This window comes from Actinia tenebrosa, unplaced genomic scaffold (genome assembly GCF_029948245.1).
Source record: "Actinia tenebrosa isolate PJP-AT-01 unplaced genomic scaffold, QUT_ActTen_1.0 PGA_scaffold14__42_contigs__length_11649687, whole genome shotgun sequence".
NCBI classification, from domain to species: domain Eukaryota; kingdom Metazoa; phylum Cnidaria; class Anthozoa; order Actiniaria; family Actiniidae; genus Actinia; species Actinia tenebrosa.
The window spans coordinates 10101628-10121576 of record NW_028292574.1 but is presented as its reverse complement, the minus strand read 5'-3'; the positions used below and the strand labels follow the sequence as shown (position 1 = coordinate 10121576).

Here is a 19949-nt window from a genome sequence, read left to right as displayed (position 1 = left end):
ACAATCCGATTTATTCACATCACCTGCTTCAAGAATAATTTGAAATGAGTTTAGTACACCAAAACCGAATAAATAGCTTTCCTCTAATTAAATTGCTTGAAATTAAAGTTTCATTGGCTTTGAAGCTTGATAGAAATAGCGAAAACAACAACAACATTTGCTCAATGCCCCTTTTGAAACAATACGACATATATCTACATGTATTTTTAATGTATATACCTTCTAGACTCTTTGAGTAAACAATGTACACAATAATAAATAATAATAATAAATGATAATAATAAATTATAATAACAATAATTAAGAAAAACAGCTTCAATGAAAGATAGTATAGCAGTAGCCAGTGCGCTTGCCTCTAATATAACAGAGCAGAAAAACGACAAGGCTGCTACTTTCGCAATTTTTTTTCTTTATCTCTTATTCATGCTAAAAAAAGAGGTTTAGTGTTTCATTCGTGTCTCTTGTGCTTTAAACTTTTCACAAAATTCTGCTAACCTCGAGCAATTCTACTTCGAGGTATTAGCGAAAATGTTAGTTTTTGTGCTGATCAAAATATGTTCAGGGCGTTATATCTCAAATAAGCATCCCTTAAATTTCCCCAAATTTTGGTATTTTGTTAATCCGCCCCAAAAGAGCCTGTTTATGAAATATAAAGCTTATTAACGCATAAAAGTTGAAGGTAGAACCCGTTTTTCTACCCGTTTGATTCCCAGACTCCAGCGTCCACAGTAAAGTTTGTCAGGTCTTAATCGCTCCCTCGAATCGAGGGTTTTTCTCATGGTTCTCCAGTTTTCCTATCTTTCTCCAAAAACGCATGCAAAATTCTAATTCTATCTGTGGGTAAACCGTGTCTTTAGTTTTTATGTGTTATAAAATCTTTAAAAAATTGGCTTGTACTTTTTAAAGATTATGACTTCCGTTCTCTAGCGTTTTTCCCACGACTTTTCTGACGCGTGCGTGGGAAAAATCCCGCCTTTTTTCAAAGCCAAGATAGAGGGTTTGCTCTTCTCATTGGCTGAGCAAATTTTTCATGTTATTATAGGTGGTGGAACAAACAGATTAAGGAAGAAGGTTTCATTGTTAGGCTTCGAGGCATAGTGCATAGTGCTCAGTGATTCGTGACAACAGAAAAAAGACTAAACTTAATTTAGCACGTAGCCTCGTTCTGAAAGCTATGTGCGTGACAAGCGAAGCATATTTCGGACGTTGGCTTTACTATGACTTCATTTCCTGTCTTGCGCAGAGTGCTCATCAGCTCGGTCAGTGTTTGAACGCCATTTGGAGCAAATAATGAGATTCAAAGACCTTTATCATGCGATGAAAATCCAGCAATACATGGCAGCCTTGAAGAAGACATGTAAGAATATCATAACTTGTGTTTAGAAATCCTTCTAGTTAATCAAACTTTTTAGCTAAACTCTATTATTATATGACAGCCGGTTTTTGCCTCGTGCTAGACCGCCATGTTGGAGGACAGGAACCAGATTATCTGCTCTATAAAAAACATGAAATCTCTGTTATTTATAAAAGAAATGAATGGCTGCTTAGAGGTAACCATTTTCGAAGACGAAACAAAGATAATTTCTTCTGAGGAACTGAACTCTTTTCTTAAAAAAGAATATTTTATTGTTCCTGACCTCCAACATGGCGGACGACAGCTTAGTTAACAGAGGTTCAAGGTGGTTTACATCCGTACAGTTCGGCACTTAACGTGATGTGACCTTTCCAATCCAAAGCAACAATACGAACATGACGAGCTCTAATGAAAGGATTAAAATCGTTGGTGACTACATTGTAACCGTCATTATTGCCATCGAAAATCTATGAGAGAAACCAAAAAAATAGGATTAATGAAAATGAAAATAATGATGATGAAACATACAAATAACAACAACAACAACAACAATAACGACGACGACGACAATTTATTTGCCTAGAATGACAACTACTACGATGATATTTACAAAATATGATAATTTAAAAAAATATAGATATACTGGCCCTAATAAATAACTTAAAAGCTAAAAATCAGTTAGGACCAAGTATCAGGTATTAATTTAGAAAGGGTAGATGGGGCTTTTACAATTTTCTAGTGCTTCTCCGGCCTTTCCTCCGGGTTCTCCGATTTTTCCTCCGGGTTCTCCGGCCTTTCCTCCGGGTTCTCCGGTTTTTCCTCCGGGTTCTCCGGTTTTTCCTCCGGGTTCTCCGGTTTTTCCTCCGGGTTCTCCGGTTTTTCCTCCGGGTTCTCCGGTTTTTCCTCCCTCCACAAAAATCATCTTCTAAATTCCAATTCGATCTACCGGCCTTATCAATTGGGTCGCAAGGCCCGTTAGGCATTTTAATGCCTTAAAAGACGTCCACCCAGGAGTGGTAAACCGCGCATTTTTTTTTACACATATCACGACGACGATGACGACGATGACGACGTCGACGATGATAATGATGATGGTGGTGATGACGACGATGATGATAATGGTTGTGGTAGTGATGATAATGATAATGATGATGGTGGTGATGTATGATGGTGATGATAATGATGATGGTGGTGAGGTGAGGGTTATGGTGATGATGAAGATGATGATGATGGTTATGTTGCTATTGATGATGATAATATTGATGATAATGACGATTGTGGTGGTGATGATGATAATGGTGATAATGATGATGATAAAGATGATGGTATAGATGCTAAAGACAATGTAAAACCATACATACATTTGTTTTCTTTTCTTCTCTTTTTCTTTCATTTCACTCTTATCACTTACTGTAAGGTTTCCATCTTTGGTGTAGTTTTGCCAGTGGTTACGGTCTTGGCTATAAGCGATGTAGTACTCGGTCACCCACTCATCCTTTTGGTCCTTCATCCACACATTGCCTTGTGTTTGTACTTTGGTTAGAACCATTTTGTGGCCAAGATCAACCTGCAAAAACTCTCCTACTTTGTTTTCCTCTGCCGCCCAAACGCATTTATTACACTTTGATCTCAACCGTCCATTCTTAGCTAAGTAAGTTCCTTTTCCGTACTCAGACGAAGCTGAGATAGATGAATCAGGGATTCTTTTGTCTTCCATTCCCAAAGGGCCTAAAATGACATGGAATGACATACATTAAAAGCTTCAAATACAAAACAGCATAAAGCCGTTACACACACACACACACACACACACACACACACACACACACACACACACACACACACACACACACACACACACACATGTATATATATATATATATATACAAATTTTCAGATATAACAAGCGCACTGATTGGTTGTCTACCGTGTTTAAATCTGAGGACAGGATACGATCGCGCAAAATCCTTCAAAAATGTTTTATCAAGACAATATAAACAGCTGCATATATCTCTGTACTGTGATATAAACACTCTGGGAGCTTTAGATCACTGGTTAAGCAAGAGATACACTCGGCTACGCTTCATGTACCTACGCTTGCTTCTCTCTTGCTCTACAGCTCCCAGCGTGTTTATAACGAACGGTAAAGAGACATGCGCGCGCGTTTTGTATCCCTTTTAATATATTTTTATATATCTATCCAGCCTACACATCTATCGTTCGTCTAACAATCATCAATGCGCTTACACACACAATTTTAAATCAGACGCCACGTACTATACATTCAAGTGCATAATCATAAACAATACACATACTTAATATTATAAAATAACTGTTATAAATCTCGTATTGGTTGAGAGCACACAGCACACATGCCCCTTGCATTTTATAAAAGGAATAAAACTTGCTTGCTGTGCTGTGTGCAGTCATAAAGCACTTGGGGATTGGCAGAACACTCGAGAAGTGTCAAGAAGCACTCCGCTACGCGTCGTGCTTCTCCTAACACTTCTCTCGTGTTCTGCCAATCCCCGGGTGCTTTATAACTGCACACAGCCAAGCGCGCGCTTTCGATTTCTTAAAGATTTCGCGTTTACCTTCATAGCACAAAGGGGCGACGCACTTGTAGCCTTCAGGAGGGAAGCCTGATTGACATGTCATGTTTTGTTCATAGCACTTGGCACCGTGGCATTGATTCTACAAATAAACAAACAAAAACGAAATCAATATTTATTAGGCGAGATGTTCATCAGCTGAATCTTAAGTTTTCAATAGCATTCTTTGTGGCTGACAGCACATGGTGGTCAGTGCTTGGTAACCATTTGGAACAGATAATGAGATGCGAAGACTTTTATCAGCTGATTGAAGCTCATTGTTGTCAAGGAAAAATAGTCATTGATCGATTGATATTTCAATTCGTCAGTCAGTCAGTCAGTCAGTCAGTCAGTCAGTCAGTCAGTCAGTCAGTCAGTCAGTCAGTCAGTCAGTCAGTCACTTAGTCAGTCAGTCAGTCAGTCAGTGAAATTAGTTACCTGGATACCAAAATATACAGTTCCTTTGCTAAAAACAAAGTCTTCAGGGCACAAATAATCATCGGAGGAGCTCAGCTCACAGTTTTCATAACTTTCTTCAAGTGTGGGATAGTAATTTATCGAGACGCAGTTGGGGTCCAAAAAACATGCTTCCATACAAACATCTTGTGATCCTACCCTGAGGTAGGCTATTTCATGGTTTGTGAGCTTCATATTTTTGACGGGAATGTTGAACGTAATTTGGCGAATTTCTGAAAGTAAATTAGAAAAAACGTATAGTTCATAGGACTCGTGCAGCAACAACAACAGAAGCAACAACAACAGCAGTTGCAACAACAGCAATGACAGCAGCAGCAGCAGCAACAACAACAGCAGCAACAATAACAACAGCGGCAACAACAGCAGCAGCAACAACAGTAACAACAACAGCAGCAACAGCAACAACAGCAGCAATAACAACAGCTTTAGCAACAGCAGCAAGAGCAGCATCGACGACATCAGCAATAACAGCAGCAACAGCAGCAGCAGCAACAACAACAGCAGTTGCAACAACAGCAACGACAGCAGCAGCAGCATCAACAGCAGCAACAACAATAGCAGCAGCAACAACAACAACAACAATAGCAGCAACAACAGCAGCAACAACAGCAACAGCAGCAACAACAGCAACAGCAACAACAGCAACAACAGCAACAACAACAGCAGCAACAACAGCAGTTGCAACAAAAGCAACGACAGCAGCAGCAGCAACAACAGTAGTAATGACAGCAGTAGCAACGGCAACAACAACAGCAGTTGCAACAACAGCAACAACAACAGCAACAGCAGCAGCAACAACATAGCAGCAAAGCGGTAGCCGAATAACAGTAACAGAACAGCTGCAGTATCTTTTTGACTGAATTTTCTCAGTCGGGATGAAATAATTTCTTATGAGTATGAAAAAGCGAATATGTGTGTTAATAAAGTACAGAAACCCCGCGCTACCACCAAGCAGCTTGTGAGTTTCCCGCGACGGGTTGTAAAGAAATTAATCTCGAGGTATATCATTAACTAAAGTCAATATTTTCAGCATTGATTCTACATGAAATAAATAATTGAATGGTGAAATATTTTTATATGATTTGAGTGATGCATCTTGGAGACATCAATATGCTAATGAGTGTGATGTCATAGGATAATATTGAAAATATTGAGCTGGGTGCAATAAGCCTTTTCACAGTTTAAGAATCGATTCCACTGCGCATGCGATTTTATCCCGAATTTCTACCTTCTTTTGTCTAAACCTTCTTTTGTTCTTAATTAAACAAAAGAAGGTGAGAAATTCGGGATAAAATCGCATGCGCAGTGGAATCGGTTCTTAAACTATGAAAAGGCTTATAGGCACTTTAGGCAACATGATATAAACTTTATTTGTCGAGATGCAATTATCATGGAATTGTTACTCAAAAGAGCCCACATGCAACGCGTCTATCTTAGCTCGTAGTTATTAAACATTTATAACAATTTATTATTTTTTTAAAATTAAAAACCTTTTGAAAAAAATTCACAATTCACATTCAAAATTCACATTCTCGTTACAAAATTCAAGGACTTTTTAAGCACTTTTCAAGCACAAAAATTCTATTTTCAAGGACAGAGTTTTTTGTATTAGAACGTGGTTTAAAACATTGATTCAATGTTAAAGTGCAGCTAATTCAGCTGGGGCCACTAGCTTAGATAAAAAACGAGCATGACACGCAACCAACCAGTAAACAAGCAACCAGAAACTCTTCAATCAATTTTAATCGTTATTTATCTTAAAAGGTAAGTTAGAAATATCATTAAGTTTGCATTAAATTCAAGGAGTATTCCAGGAGTTTTGGCGTTTTCCCCTATTTTCAAGGGCTTTTCAAGCGCCCTTGAAAACGTGTTTTCAATTCAAGGACTTTTCAAGGATTTCAAGGAGAAGCACGAACCCTGAAAGAAAAAGCCAAAGAAAAAAGGGGGAAAAAAACCAAACAAACAAACAAAAAAAAACTTGATGGAAAAATTCCAATATAAGAGGAAATCGTCATAACATTCTTTTTATTTTTATGGAAAATCTTAAAATTTGTGAAGTTACTACTGTTTTATTGTTTTCTGAAATTAAACTGAAAATTCTGAACGAAATTCACACACACACACACAAAAAAGGTTTCATCTATCACGAACGTTTTATAAAATAAATCTTAACTAAGATCATAAACCTAGATGCTCTTAAGAAAAAATGAATACAGAAACTACGTGATTAAGAAGATATGTAATTTATAATTTTAATAGTTTCAATCCATAGTTTTATAAATTTTATCTAAAAGAAAAGAAAGAAAGAAGAAAAAAAATTGACAAAAAACTGGAAATTGATGGAAAAGGAAATCGTCCTTTTTGTAAGAAAAATCGTAAAATTTGTAAAGTTTCGGTGGGTTTTTTAGCCGATTATCGAACTCTAACGAATTACATTTTTGGTGTCCGTAAAAAACTCTGCGTTATTAGAAAATACAGTCATTACACGACTGACTTAGTTTGCAAAACTTCTTCTTCCTACTCAAATAAAAAAGAAGTCTTTAAGTCGATGAAGAACACGCTTCAAATTTGCTAAACAAAAGAAATTCGGATTTCAAGCGAGGATAGTTTAATAGGTAAGAATGTGCAGAATCTCAATAATTATTAACTGAAATTATTATTAGAAGATATTATTTATTGGGTTAATTTCTAATAGTAATATTTTTGGTAAAGGCTTTAATATTTCATTTGTGGAGTATTGAAACTGAAAGTCTTCCATTTTAAACTGGAAATTTTGTGGTTGCGAATTTTGTTAAAGTTTGCAACGAGATGGCTTTCATTTTTTATCGCTTCATGAGGTCACCGAGGACTCTAACTTTGTCAAGCTCTCTCTTAGGAAATCTGTTTAACTTAAGACTACTTTATAAATACAATTATTATAACAAATAAGACGGTCTTACCTATACTTGAAGAGAACCGAATCAGGATACCGAGGATAAAGATTCCACAATGTTGTATACTTAAACAAGACATGGCACTACCTTGTTCAAAGAGTTCTATGTTGTCTTCTGAACGTTCTGAAGAATCAATTTCACTATAATCCGGAATTTGAATATATGCATTAATGACGTCTTTATACCACTCACTTTAGACAAAGTACCACTCACTTTTGAATAATGTATTAGACGGGAATGCTTAATTAACTATTAAATAGATTTATATTACAAGTTTGATGCGACGTGACTTATGTGAACACTTTTTTGGCTAGTGTCGTGCAGCGTCTTGTAGTGTTAATTTGTTGGTGCTTTTTTTTTTGTTTCTCTTAGTTTCTTTGTATTTCTGGTCAATGATAAAAATAAAAGATGGAAACGAAACTAGGCACCTAATCCCAACAATTATGATGACTTTCACACAGGAATGGGACTTAATTAAACCAATACGAAAGACGCGGAATCTAGGTTTGAGTAGCTTTGTCGTCCTCCCCCCCCCCCCCCCCCCCTCCCGCACAATAGCACAAAGACTTCAAAAACTTTGATTAAGACTCTGCAAGCGTAGTTATAGTATAATTCAAAGCAGTAAAGGAATATTTTCAAGTGTATAAACTCTTAAAAAAATATAGATGGACGTAGATAGTAAAAAGCCCTGAATTTTTAAAAAGAATAAATAAATAGCAAATAGTGCAATTCAGCTTCTAATTTTAGAGAAGTCATCTATTATTAGTAATAAATTATTAAAAGTATTAACATAATATCTAAAAAATATTTGTTTAACCATTATCCACCTATGTGCATCAGATCAGTTTACAGCTTTTAGACCTTGGTTTTTCTTGAGCGCACGCGCGCTCTAGAGCCGATGACGTAAGCATTGTGAAATAAACTCGTGAAAGGAAAATTTTGTCCTCAAAAACTATAATATTGAAACAGAAAAAACTCAAAAACTCTGCGCTTAAATTTCTTTAAATTTTTCATAAGGCTTTGGTTTATGTTTTCGAAAACGTAAAGCCCCGTTTACACTGGCGATTTTTGCTGCGATTTTTGTGGCAATTTTCGGAAATATGAAATCTTTTGTCTCATCCTTCAAAAGAGACATTCGTCTAGGAAAATCTTGCTATCCTTAAAAAAATTTACAAGTACTTTCTTTATCATTATTTATTGTGAACAAAATCGCAAAAAAATCGCCGCAAAAATCGCCAGTGTAAACGGGGCTTAAGGAAAAATTTAAAACATTCTGTACGATGAAACTTATTTTATTTAAATTTTATTGATTTTTATGAATTCCCTCTCATAGAATTTTTTTCTTTTTTCGTCAAATAGAAGATTACAATACAAAGTTAAAATATTCCGGCTTTTAAAACTGATTCACCGTTCATTTCTTTAGTTATGATATTTTAAATGAACATTTTTGATGGCATCTGACAAGGGTTCTGATGTTGTCATAGCAACGTCTTACGTCTTTTTTCATGTTCATTGTGATATTTGGAAGTCCTATAATTTTTCTAGTTCATAATTGTGAGTGTATCTGAAGGCACAAAACACTTTCCAGCCTCCTTAAGTGAAGTCAATCCAATGGAAAAACGACTTCCGGGTTCAAATCGAAAAACAGTTTTTCTTACTTTTTCTTAATGAAAGGATTTGTTGTCCAAGATTCTATTTGTTAATTTAATAGTTACGAAAGTTACTAAATAATTAGATCTTATTAACCGAGCTTGGTCAGTCTGTACGGGATAATCTTGACCGAGGTCTGTACCCGACCGAGGTCAAGATTATTCCGTACAGAACGACCAAGCTCGGTTGATAAGAGTTTTATTATATGACCACTTTTCATTGAAAAGGACAAAATGTTTTCGCCGTAAGATTAATATGCGATCGGACCGGTTAATACCGAAGAATCTAGACCATGCGATCTATCCAATCAGATTGCTCGATTTGCTAGTATCCAGACTCTAAGATTCACGGTCATATAATAAAGTGCAATCTGGTCCAGCTGAGTTGATCTTCAGAGCAAACTCGAGGTCAACCAATCAGAATAGACCCTTTTCGAATTCCAAATTACCGCTGTGTTTCTTGATTACAGACTCATTTACTCAGGCTTAGCCTTCGAATCAGTGTCTAATCAGTGTCGCAAATACCAATGGTAAAGTAAAGAATGCACAACTTCAACAATACGAACACTTTGAAACTCGACGGATCTTTACTGGAACACGTGAATATTCTTCACAAAATCGAGGCTAAGCCTGAGTAAATGAGTCTGTAATAAAGAAACACAGCGGTAATTTGGAACTCGAAAAGGGTCTATTGAGGATTCAACATCATATTTTGTTTAGCATTTCCTATGATTCTGCCAAGAGAACCTATGGAATATTAATTCTCATTTCATTTTTAACATTATGTATCGTAAATGCTACTAGTTGAACTCATGGTGGAATTCTAGTTCATTCAACACGAGAAATCTACATTTGGGTAGCATGGGTAGCGTTCGTGGCTAACGCATCGTCTATCACTGCTGTGAGTCCAACGGGTCGCTGGTTCGAGCCCTGCGGTCGCCACATATGAATTGAGTTTGTTTGATGTGTTGTTCTCTCCTATGCTACGAGGGTTTTCTCCGGGTTCTCCGGTTTCCTCCCTCCGTAAAAATCAATATGTGAGTTGAGAGTTGTGTGTATAAAATATTCGAATGTAGTAAGGAGGATGTATGGAGGATACACGGCCCCAAAAGCTCTTAGCTTTAATGCCTACCGTGTATAAAAAAAAAAATTATTTTTATTTTTATTGTCCTTAGCCCCTGCTAGGAAAATGCTAACCAAAAAGTTGATTCAAGATTACTTTCGGGGAATGCAGACAACTCAGCTGGGTATGAAACGCCAGATAAGAGGAACTTGAAAGTTGAAGTCCTCATTCAAGGGCACTAGGACACCTAAAGTGGTTGGATTTTTCTAGTTTTTTTTCTGTCAATTAATGTGCTAAGGTAATGTGTGTCTATGTGTACAACGACCAGTAATTAAAAAATAATAAGATTCAAACAACTGACTCAATAGAATTTCCGAGTTTACACCTAATTCAAAGCGTTGTCATCGCCAAAGGCGATAGACAATAGGCAATAGGAGAAAAGCTATAGGATATATGTCATTGCAAGGTCCAAGAATAGCTGGAATGACTCGTGTTTCTTCGTCTTATTCTCGTCAAGAGCATGGACCTTCGTGCTGAGACTGATTTGATGTTCTTTGTATTCAACGAAAACATTGCCATGTCCTATCGCCTATCGCCTTTGGCGATGACAAAGTTTTTTGAATTAGGTGTATATAACGTGGGTAGAGAATATAATGAACGCTTTGAAGAATTTCGATCTTTTTGTCACACACTGAGGTATTCTTTATTTCACACTATGTAATCAAATATTGGTCGATTTAACACTCACTGGACCCTCTACTTTGAGCGTAATGTTCCATTTTTTTCTCAAGAGTTACTGGCGAAGAAAAAAATTGTATTAAAGGGAATGAAGGGTGGTCTGGAATTGATAACCTTTTCTCTAATCCTATGATTTCTACACTTTGATTGGAAAATATGTCACTAGGGAAATAGAATGACCAATATGGGATTTCCCCAAGGTTCATCTATAGGACCGACATTTAGGTCACTGGGAATGGGAAATAGAATCACCAACATGGGAGTTCCCCAAGGTTCATCACTAGGACCGGAATTGAGGTCAAGGAGAATGGGAAATAGAATCACCAACACTTTCTCCAAAACCCTAGAAACGGAAACCTAGCTGTCTATAGAGAAGAGTTCCACTTGCTTCAAAGCAAGAGGCAATTCAAAGAAAACTTTAGAAATTAAAAAACATTATACGCCCACAACTTGCAACTAATCCTAAAATTAAATATCTCATAATCTAACAGAAGCCGAAGACGTTGTCTGATTTGGTGACCGCAAAATGCCATCTGACATGATGATTTTCAATTAAATTTCACACAATTTTATGTACAACGAGACGTCAAGATTCAATGTCCCCGATTAGTGTACGATCTTGTTGCATACTAAAGGACTGACACAACACTATAAATTTTATGCATGTAAAATGCAGATATGAAAGCAAGATGTTTCCAGCCTGTAAGGTTCAATATTCACACACTATTTTCAACAGTCATCTAGATATACCTTTTTTGAATTCGTACAATATCGCTGTTTGATGGTTACAGACTCTTTTTCTCACGCTTAGACTCATTCCATTGTCATGATTTTCACAAATACCAACGGTAAAGTAAAAAATTCACGACTTTAACCATAAAAACAATTTAAAGTTCCATGGACTTCACTGGAACACATCGATATCAAATACAAAATCGAGGCTAACCCTGAGTACAGAACTCGAGCATTGCAACCAAGTTTCTTCCAAAAGGTATGTCAGTCTAGAAGGCACTGCTTTCCTGCTTCCGTTGCTTGCCTGACAAGAAAGAACTCGAAATTGGAGTATTGCAACCTTCTTCACGGCAGATATGTCATTCTAATTACAAGTCACTGTTTTCCTTTTTCCGTGGTTTGCCTGAGGATAAAGTAGATTTTCTGTCGTCACTCACAGGGGTTACTCTGTTGGATTTGAAATTCCCGAAAGCGAGCGATGGTGTTCGCTCCCTTCCTTCAGGCCCCGAGTAGGAGCACTTTCGTGCTTGTCCTTGAGCGGGGTTAGGTATCTTTACTGTGCTTGTAGCCGACGTATTTCGATTAGAATGGCTGGCTTTACTTGCTTTGCTCGTAGTTGATGGCTTTCTTTTGTTTGACGTCGAGATAGATTTTTTCCGCGATACGTTAGACTGCCTGGTTCCTGCTCTTTCTTTGAAAACGTTGTCTTCATCTTCACTTTCAAGTATGTCTTTGAGATCTTCATCTGTTTCTTCGTCTACATTAATAACACTAGCTTTTCCAAGACTAAGAAAAATACGAGACAAAAAAAGCCCAGTTACACTATCTATCGTGGGGGAGAGGGGACGGGTGGTATGGAACGCTCCGGAGGAGGGGTTGGGAATATTGATACGATATACACAGAATCGAAACATGGTGACCAATGGATCCTTCTCTAAAGTATAGTGGAAGCGAGGCTAACATAGAAATACCAAAAAACCCAACTTTTTCTCGATGGAATTTTTGGCATCTCTTTTGTATTTCCATGTTAGCCTTGCAATCAAGAACATCTTACAAAGGGTCAATAGTCCCCTTCACAGTTCCCTGCGCCATCTTGAAAGGTAGCCGTGCCTTTGCATCGAAGCGAGACGAACGGTGAGCTTGCAATGATAGAGACCTTTTTTTAACAGCTTGCACAATTATTCACGTGTCTCTATCATTGCAAGCTCACCGTTCGTCTCGCTACGATGCAAAGGCACGGCTACCTTTCAAGATGGCGCAGGGAACTGTGAAGGGGACTATTTGAATAACTATTGTTCTGCGCTGACTAGCGACTGACTAGTCAGTCACTGGTCGGTGGAGAACAAGAAAGCTAAAGAAGAGCTAAATTACTTAAAATATTTAAAACTAGCTAAAATAAAAAGCAAATAACGTAACCAACCTTTTCTTGTCACTGTCGGAATCGTCATCATCGAGCATGAGCCGAGGGGGTGAGTGCTGACCGTGTAGTTCTGTGGGCGCATATGCGGGTGCCAACATGTTCGGCAGATAGGCCGGTGTTGTCCAATCGTATCGCCTTGTTAGCGCCTCGTTGTCTACAAGTTGTAGTTTGCTGTGTGTCATGTCAAACATCCCTCTCTCTCTTTGTTGTTCTGAAAACGTTTTCAAAAATATTATTTTGTTATTAGGCGTAATAGTCCTCCCTAGCTAGTGGGCTAATGTTTTCCAACTTCAGATCACAAGTCATTCCCTTGAGTTTTATATCTTTGTTTAGTAGACCACTTGTAGCACTTTAGAATGTAGCTCAATCTGGGGGACAAAACAATAGGTTCCAATTCTCAGGAGGTTAGAATTCTTTTGTTTTGTCCCCCAGGTCGAGCTGCTTTGACGTCACATGCAAGGGGTCTATAGCAGCACATGAGAATTAGACACAAGAATATGGATACAAATCAAACAAAGACTCTTATTCACCATTTTCTAAACATTGGTTCACTGGTTAAACACAAAGCGCTCAAGCGAGGCGCCAAGGTACTTTCAAAGGATTATTCAAAACTGAACCTTGCAACCTCGACTGAATTCTTTGTGTTTGACCAGTGAACTGATGTATGGAAAATGGTGAATTGTGTAGTATTTACTTAAATTGCAGTCATTTGGAGAAACTGATTAATCTTATATAAATAATAGAGCACACCTAACAAAAACAAGCCGCTTTTTTCTGTAGCCCCGTTTACACTGGCGATTTTTGCGGCGATTTTTGCTGGAATTTTTTTTGGCAATTTTCGGAAATATGAAATCTTTTGTCTCATCCTTCAAAAGAGACATTCGTCTAGGAAAATCTTGGTATCCTGTAAAAAACTTTACAAGTAAATTCTTTACCATTATTTATTATGGACAAGAAATCGCAAGAAATCGCCGCAAAAATCGCCGCAAAAATTGCTAGTGTAAACGGGGCTTAAACGGGGCTTTAAGAATACAAGCCCTGTTTAAGAACCTAAATAGCCTAATTTTTGCAGTCAACACCATTTATATAAGGACCTTTATCGGCTAACGTAGAAAAATCTAAGTTCTTATAAGCGGGCTTTTACTGTAGTCAATATGTGACGTCATATAAGGAAGACTAACCGTTCTCTGAGCTTTCTTGATTCGCCATTGCTTCTTGTAGCTTCTTCTTCTTTGAATTGATGCGATTACTATTAATGTCTGTGTACTTCTTTTTGTGAAGTAAATACGATTGCTTACAGCACTGCCATAAGACACAAAGTGAAATGAGGCTGAAAACTCCTATGGCCGAGTAAATAAGCGGCCACAGGTTTGTATGGATAGGAGGAACCATTTTGGTTGGAGAAACAGTGGCCGCTTCATAGGGTACACAGTGAAACATATATGATGAATTGAAGACTTTAGACAGCAAGAAAGACACTTTGATTTTGGACCCGTCCCATAACATGAAATCAAATTTCCCATTAATTACAGAGTCTGTTATAAACTTGATGGTATCTGTAAGACTTTTAGACTTTGATAGGTCCTTTTTCATTGTAGCATTGATAACCATGCTACTACATTGTCCTGAGCTTGAATAAATGTTGTTGGGGTCACTCACGTAGGTGTCGACTTTAAAACCACAGTAGGGAAGAACCCCGCTGTAAAATGTGGTCTCTGTCACGGTGGTGAGCGAGATGTCGGTGCTAGTGAGGTTACCGACCGCGTACCGGAATGACAGAGATAGGTTTTGGGTACGTGATCGGTATGTGTTGATATCATGTTTGAGAATGAAGATGGCTACTATGATGGCTTGCTCGACTGGAGGGGAGCTTGTTGCTGAAACAAAAGAACACAAAGTTAATCACTCAGGTTGTTTGTGTAGTCGATGTTTTCTTTTCTTTACGATCGTTCATCAGTCATCCAAACACATACATATTGGAGATGATGGTGGTGATGATGATGGTGATGATCATGATGACCAATTTATCCATGCGTCCACCCATCTCTACAACCATACATAAATGCATCCATCTACCCATCCATGCATCCATCCACCCATCCATGCATGCATCCACCCATCCATGCATGCATCCACCCACCCATGCATCCATCCATCCATCCACCAACCATCCACCCACCCATCCATCCACCCACCCACCCATCCATCCATCCATCCATCCATGCATGCACCCATGCATGCATCCACCCACCCCAGCACCAATCAATAAGTTAGTCATTACGTACTTGAAGGGATCGTGGTAGTAGAAGTAGTACTTGTTGTTGTTGATGATGATGACGTTGTTGTTGACGCTCCTGGTGTTGTAGAAACCTGGCACGCATACGCAGCACAGCAAAACGTATCATTCGATTTGCACATGCAGCAGGACAGGTTACCTTGGCTCGTATTAAGAGCAACAGCGCCTGTTTGGTTTGCGATAACTACTGGATCAATACTGCATGTTCGGTTTGCCGTCACACCACATTGACACGTTGCGGAAATATAACATATATGAGAAGAAAAGAAATTTTTGCAAGGATCCTGATGAAAAAAAAAAAAAAATGAAAATAAAAAACACAGTTAAATATCTTAAGGCCAGTTTAGACGGTACGATTTTTGCCTACAACTATCGTATACAACACGCTCGCGCCATCCTATAACTCTAGTCGTAGCGTGTAAATCAAGCCTACAACTCGCCTACGACAGACGCGAGCGTGTTGTATACGATAGTTATAGGCAAAAATCGTACCGTCTAAACCGGCCTTAAGTAGATTTTCAAAGCACTGCAGGCCTAGATAACTATCGTATAAAACATGAAACATTGTCAAATGTATTATTTAATTAAATATTTACAAATGTAAAGTAGTATTATTGATCAATGGACGTTTTAGCGAATCGGCCGCCATCTTGAATTCTACTGTTTTAAGTAAGACATTATGGGATGTCGACGGGGCAACTATTGGAAAATTTATAAACAGCACAGCCAGATGTCTAGAAACATCTATTGCAAATACAATGTCATGCTTCGCAACGAAAATAGAAACGTCAGTTTGTCACTAAACCACCTAATTCATTGCTTCTCCATTTCAGATGTTATTCTCTAGAGTATTAAGTTTATCAGTACCACTATTATGAAAATCAGTTGTTGGTCTAATTAAGGAGTTAAAACACTTAAAGAAGTATTTTTCAAAGAGGATTCTAGTAGAAGTGGTATATCTCAGACTTATAAGATAAATGGAGGATTAATTTTGCAATGGAAAACCAAATAAAACCGAATTCCATCTAACAGTGTAACTGCGTCTTGGGACTCCAAAACGCAGTCTAAACATTTGAATAAAAAGAAAAAAAAAAAGAAAAAAAAAAAAAAAAAAAAGAATTCGAAGAGGATTCTGATAGTAGTAGTATCAACGCTAATGAAATGAATGAACGATTCATTTTGCATTTGGGTTTATGTTTATAGATTCTAGTAGGTGGAAGTACTATTTTCGCACCGGGCGATGACAATAGGGAGCCATTTTGATTAGTAGTTCATTGTAGTCTTTTGCAAAACTGACAACTCCAGGCTTGCGCTTTTAGATAAACAATATTGATAAAGATGAAAGAACTAATAACTTAGATTACCGGAAAAAGACGTTTGAATAACAGATTGGAAAATCCCTTCTGTTAGTAAGATGTTTATGTTACATGTCAATCTTGTTCTAAGATTATTTTTTCATTCAAGTCGAGGTTAAGGTACAAACACTTTTTACCAAAGGAAAATGAACTAAGAGAAGGAATCTTTGATGCTATTTTTAGAATCATTGATGCTATTTTTAACTCGTTACCATACCCGCGCGATAATCATGCTTCCCTTTAATGTCTCGTTTTAGGACACGGAAAGCGCCATATTTCGCTACGTCCACGACAAAAACATAGGTTTTTGTTTACTGCAAGACTGGAAGCCGCCTACCCTCAAGAAATCAGCCAATCAGGTTCTGATTGTACAGTAAGAAAAGATGTAACTAAGGGCTCCAAAGCAAACATGTAAAACAGTAACTAGCTTTTTAATCGTAAATCTTTACTTTTAAATATTTTTAGGCAATCGACTGATGTTTTTACCGTGGTAAAATATAGAAGCTTCCTTCCTTCCTTCCTTCCTTCAAATATATTTAGCATAATTTACACTATTTAGTACTTGGCTCTTGTGTACTCTGCTTATTGAAATTTTTAGTTGGAATCGTTGGAGACAAGTTTTAGATGAAGTTTTACTGTTTGACTTGACTCTCTTGCAAATTTCTTAACGAGAAAGTTTCACGAAATCTATGACTGCTTTCTAGAAATACCATTCTAGAAAACTTCATGAATTTTTATTCCCTCAAGATAAGAAGAAAATTCCATTGGTATTGAGTAAATTAACGAAAAAAAAGAAGACTTATTTAAGAAAAATGTGCTTTGATGTCAATGTATGGCGTTGTGACACGTGAAAAAATCCTGAAGTTATCACAGAAGCGTTCAGAAACAGATCTAATATAATCCACCGTCTTCCCATTTCAGACTGTGTCATTCCCTAGACTATTATTTCTTTGTTTAACGGTTGAGCATGAGAAGACACATGAATATAGGTACAACACAAACAAAGAATCTCATTCTCAAGAGAATGACACGTGGTCTGAAATGGGAAAGTACAATACTTAGATTGATTGGGTTCATTAGGTCGTTTACACGTGCCGGTTATCTCGACTTGTAAAGCAAGGTTCACGGGCACATGAAGCCCCAAGGCAAGACATAGCTCGTTAATTATTCACATGCTTTGACAAATACATTAAATTGGTTTATTTATGAGTTATTACTCCATATTGCCTTAGGAAAAGATGGCAGTAATGACGACTTCCTTAAAAAAGCATTAAGAACCCCATAAAAATGAAAATATTGATAAAGGAAATCTGACGTTATGCCAGAAACCCACTAATTTTAGATCTTTCTTCAAACGGAATATAAATAAATACTGAATCAAATAAAAACATTTAGAATTAAAGGCAGAAATCGTAACTCAATTTTACGACAACTTAAGTCTATTAACTGTTATATTTAGCGAAAATTCTTTTAAATCTCGCTTTTTTCAGTCTAATTAAAATATTTTCCTTTCCTTTTCCTACTTTTTAAGGAAGTCTTCCCCGTTGTTATGGTAACCAATGTAGTTTAAATTCAATTCAATCTTTTGTTTTAGTGGAAGCGTTTCTCAATGTAAACAAAAATGGCTTTTTTTTTGAGGTCATTGATATAGCTTTCTACAGACAATCAAGTAGGGCTCGCATTAATGATATTTTTACGAAACATGATAATTTGGGGCGCTTTCTTGTCTCGACGCTAGACGAAGGAAAGTTAGAAAACAAGCCACTACATCAACTCTTCTTCCCATTTTAGGATTATTTCTTTTCATAATAAGAGATGAGAGATAAAAGACAAGATAGCTTAATTGTTTATTTTCGTCGCATGAATAATTTAGGATCCCGCTAAGTGCGCAAGGAAAAAGTTTTCGGTGGAGTTTTTTACTATTTCTTAATTATTTTCAGGAATAGGTAATATTTAGCCAACGCGAAATATAGATTTAGTCATGTACTTATCAGTATATAAGACCTACAGCAGTGCATGAGAGGGATGAAGTAATTTTACTTTGATCTATCAAGGATTCGCTTACGTTATCTACATTTACAGCATATATAGCGCGATAGAGATAGATAAGCCTTTGACTACGCAAGATTCGTAATATATAAACACAAGTTGAAAATGTTGTTTCTTTGATATCAATTTGAAATTATGGCCAATATGATTATTATTATAATATCAAAGGGATTTCTTTTTGGACTGATTCAAAAATACTGCTCTATCTTTTGTTTATTGTTTTTCAAGTCTTTCTCTAAGCTTAGGGAATAGTTATTTTTTCTTTTTGTGTGTATTTTTATACACGAGTCATTTTTGTTTTTGTGAGCTGTAGATAACTTACCGTAGAACAGTTGTGCCAGGTTTCTAGCGAAAAGCCAACTGGAAGTGATGAAAATAAAGTCACCAAAAATCCTGCAAAAAAATAAAACAAACGGTAAACCCCAATGGAAGAATACGTAAAAAAATCAATATGAAATTTCTTTTAGAATATATAGAGTTTAAGTGTTAGAAAAATAGAAAAATTCTTAGTCGAGATCTAAATAGAAAAGCTACATTGAAATTTCCTTTTTTGTTAGACACTTACCTAACATTAGAAGCAGGTGTTTATATTTCATGTTGGTGTAGCTGATTTTCGGTGATTTCAAGAAGCTTCTTGGCGGTATAAACCCAAAATATAAAAACCCTTGATGTAGGGCTTCAAATGAATTATCTAACGGTTCTGACGAGAAGCATTTTGGCTCAGTTGTGGCGAAAATAGAGCAGCAAACCCTTTGTGAGCGAGGGTTCTCACACGTTTTGTTTGCACGATGTAAGAACGATTTGGTTTTGATCTAAAATATTACAATAATCGTGATGGACAGCTTTAGGTGGGATTGGGAGTGCAGCGAAATCTTACTCGCTTAGTTATTCGCTAATAAACTTTTTTTATACTAGACAGCAGCTGCAATGTCGCTATGGGAACCGAGTGTTGTGACGTTAGCAAGTCCCCAAAAAAGCCAAAAAAGAAGTTGAAACGTTGAACTGGCCAACAAAAACAACAAGAAAAGCAAATACCTTTTAACTGGATCTTGATAAAAAAGACAAATTCCAAAATTCGTGCGTGTTTCTTTACCTTTTTCGTTTTTTGGTTCTTCCGGCCGAGCTCTATTTTTTTGAGCATGTGATATCAATTAAATATCGAAAACCGAAATATTGTAATATTATGAATAAGAAATAAACTTATCTGAGTGAAAATAATCCAAAATACATAATATAAATGAAAATAATCCAAAATACATACACTACGAAAAAGTCGTATTATAATTAAAAAT

General features: G+C 36.9%; 2 protein-coding genes and 1 long non-coding RNA gene across 3 annotated transcripts in view; all 3 read right to left on the bottom strand.

Moving 5' to 3' along the window:
* Positions 1-19949, bottom strand: part of LOC116306542 (uncharacterized) — a 163559-nt gene that overhangs the window by 113359 nt on the left and 30251 nt on the right. The window lies entirely within an intron of this gene.
* Positions 194-7463, bottom strand: LOC116306531 (retinoschisin). The gene is made up of 5 exons (XM_031716612.2): positions 7362-7463; positions 4384-4634; positions 3949-4048; positions 2766-3082; positions 194-1821 (listed from the first exon to the last, which is right to left on the bottom strand). Exons 1-5 carry the CDS (start codon positions 7432-7434, stop codon positions 1675-1677), a joined length of 888 nt encoding a protein of 295 aa, XP_031572472.1. The 5' UTR covers positions 7435-7463; the 3' UTR covers positions 194-1674.
* On the bottom strand, positions 10746-19530 carry LOC116306532 (uncharacterized). The gene is made up of 6 exons (XM_031716613.2): positions 19223-19530; positions 18980-19050; positions 15243-15537; positions 14139-14834; positions 12958-13168; positions 10746-12323 (listed from the first exon to the last, which is right to left on the bottom strand). Exons 1-6 carry the CDS (start codon positions 19251-19253, stop codon positions 11906-11908), a joined length of 1722 nt encoding a protein of 573 aa, XP_031572473.1. The 5' UTR covers positions 19254-19530; the 3' UTR covers positions 10746-11905.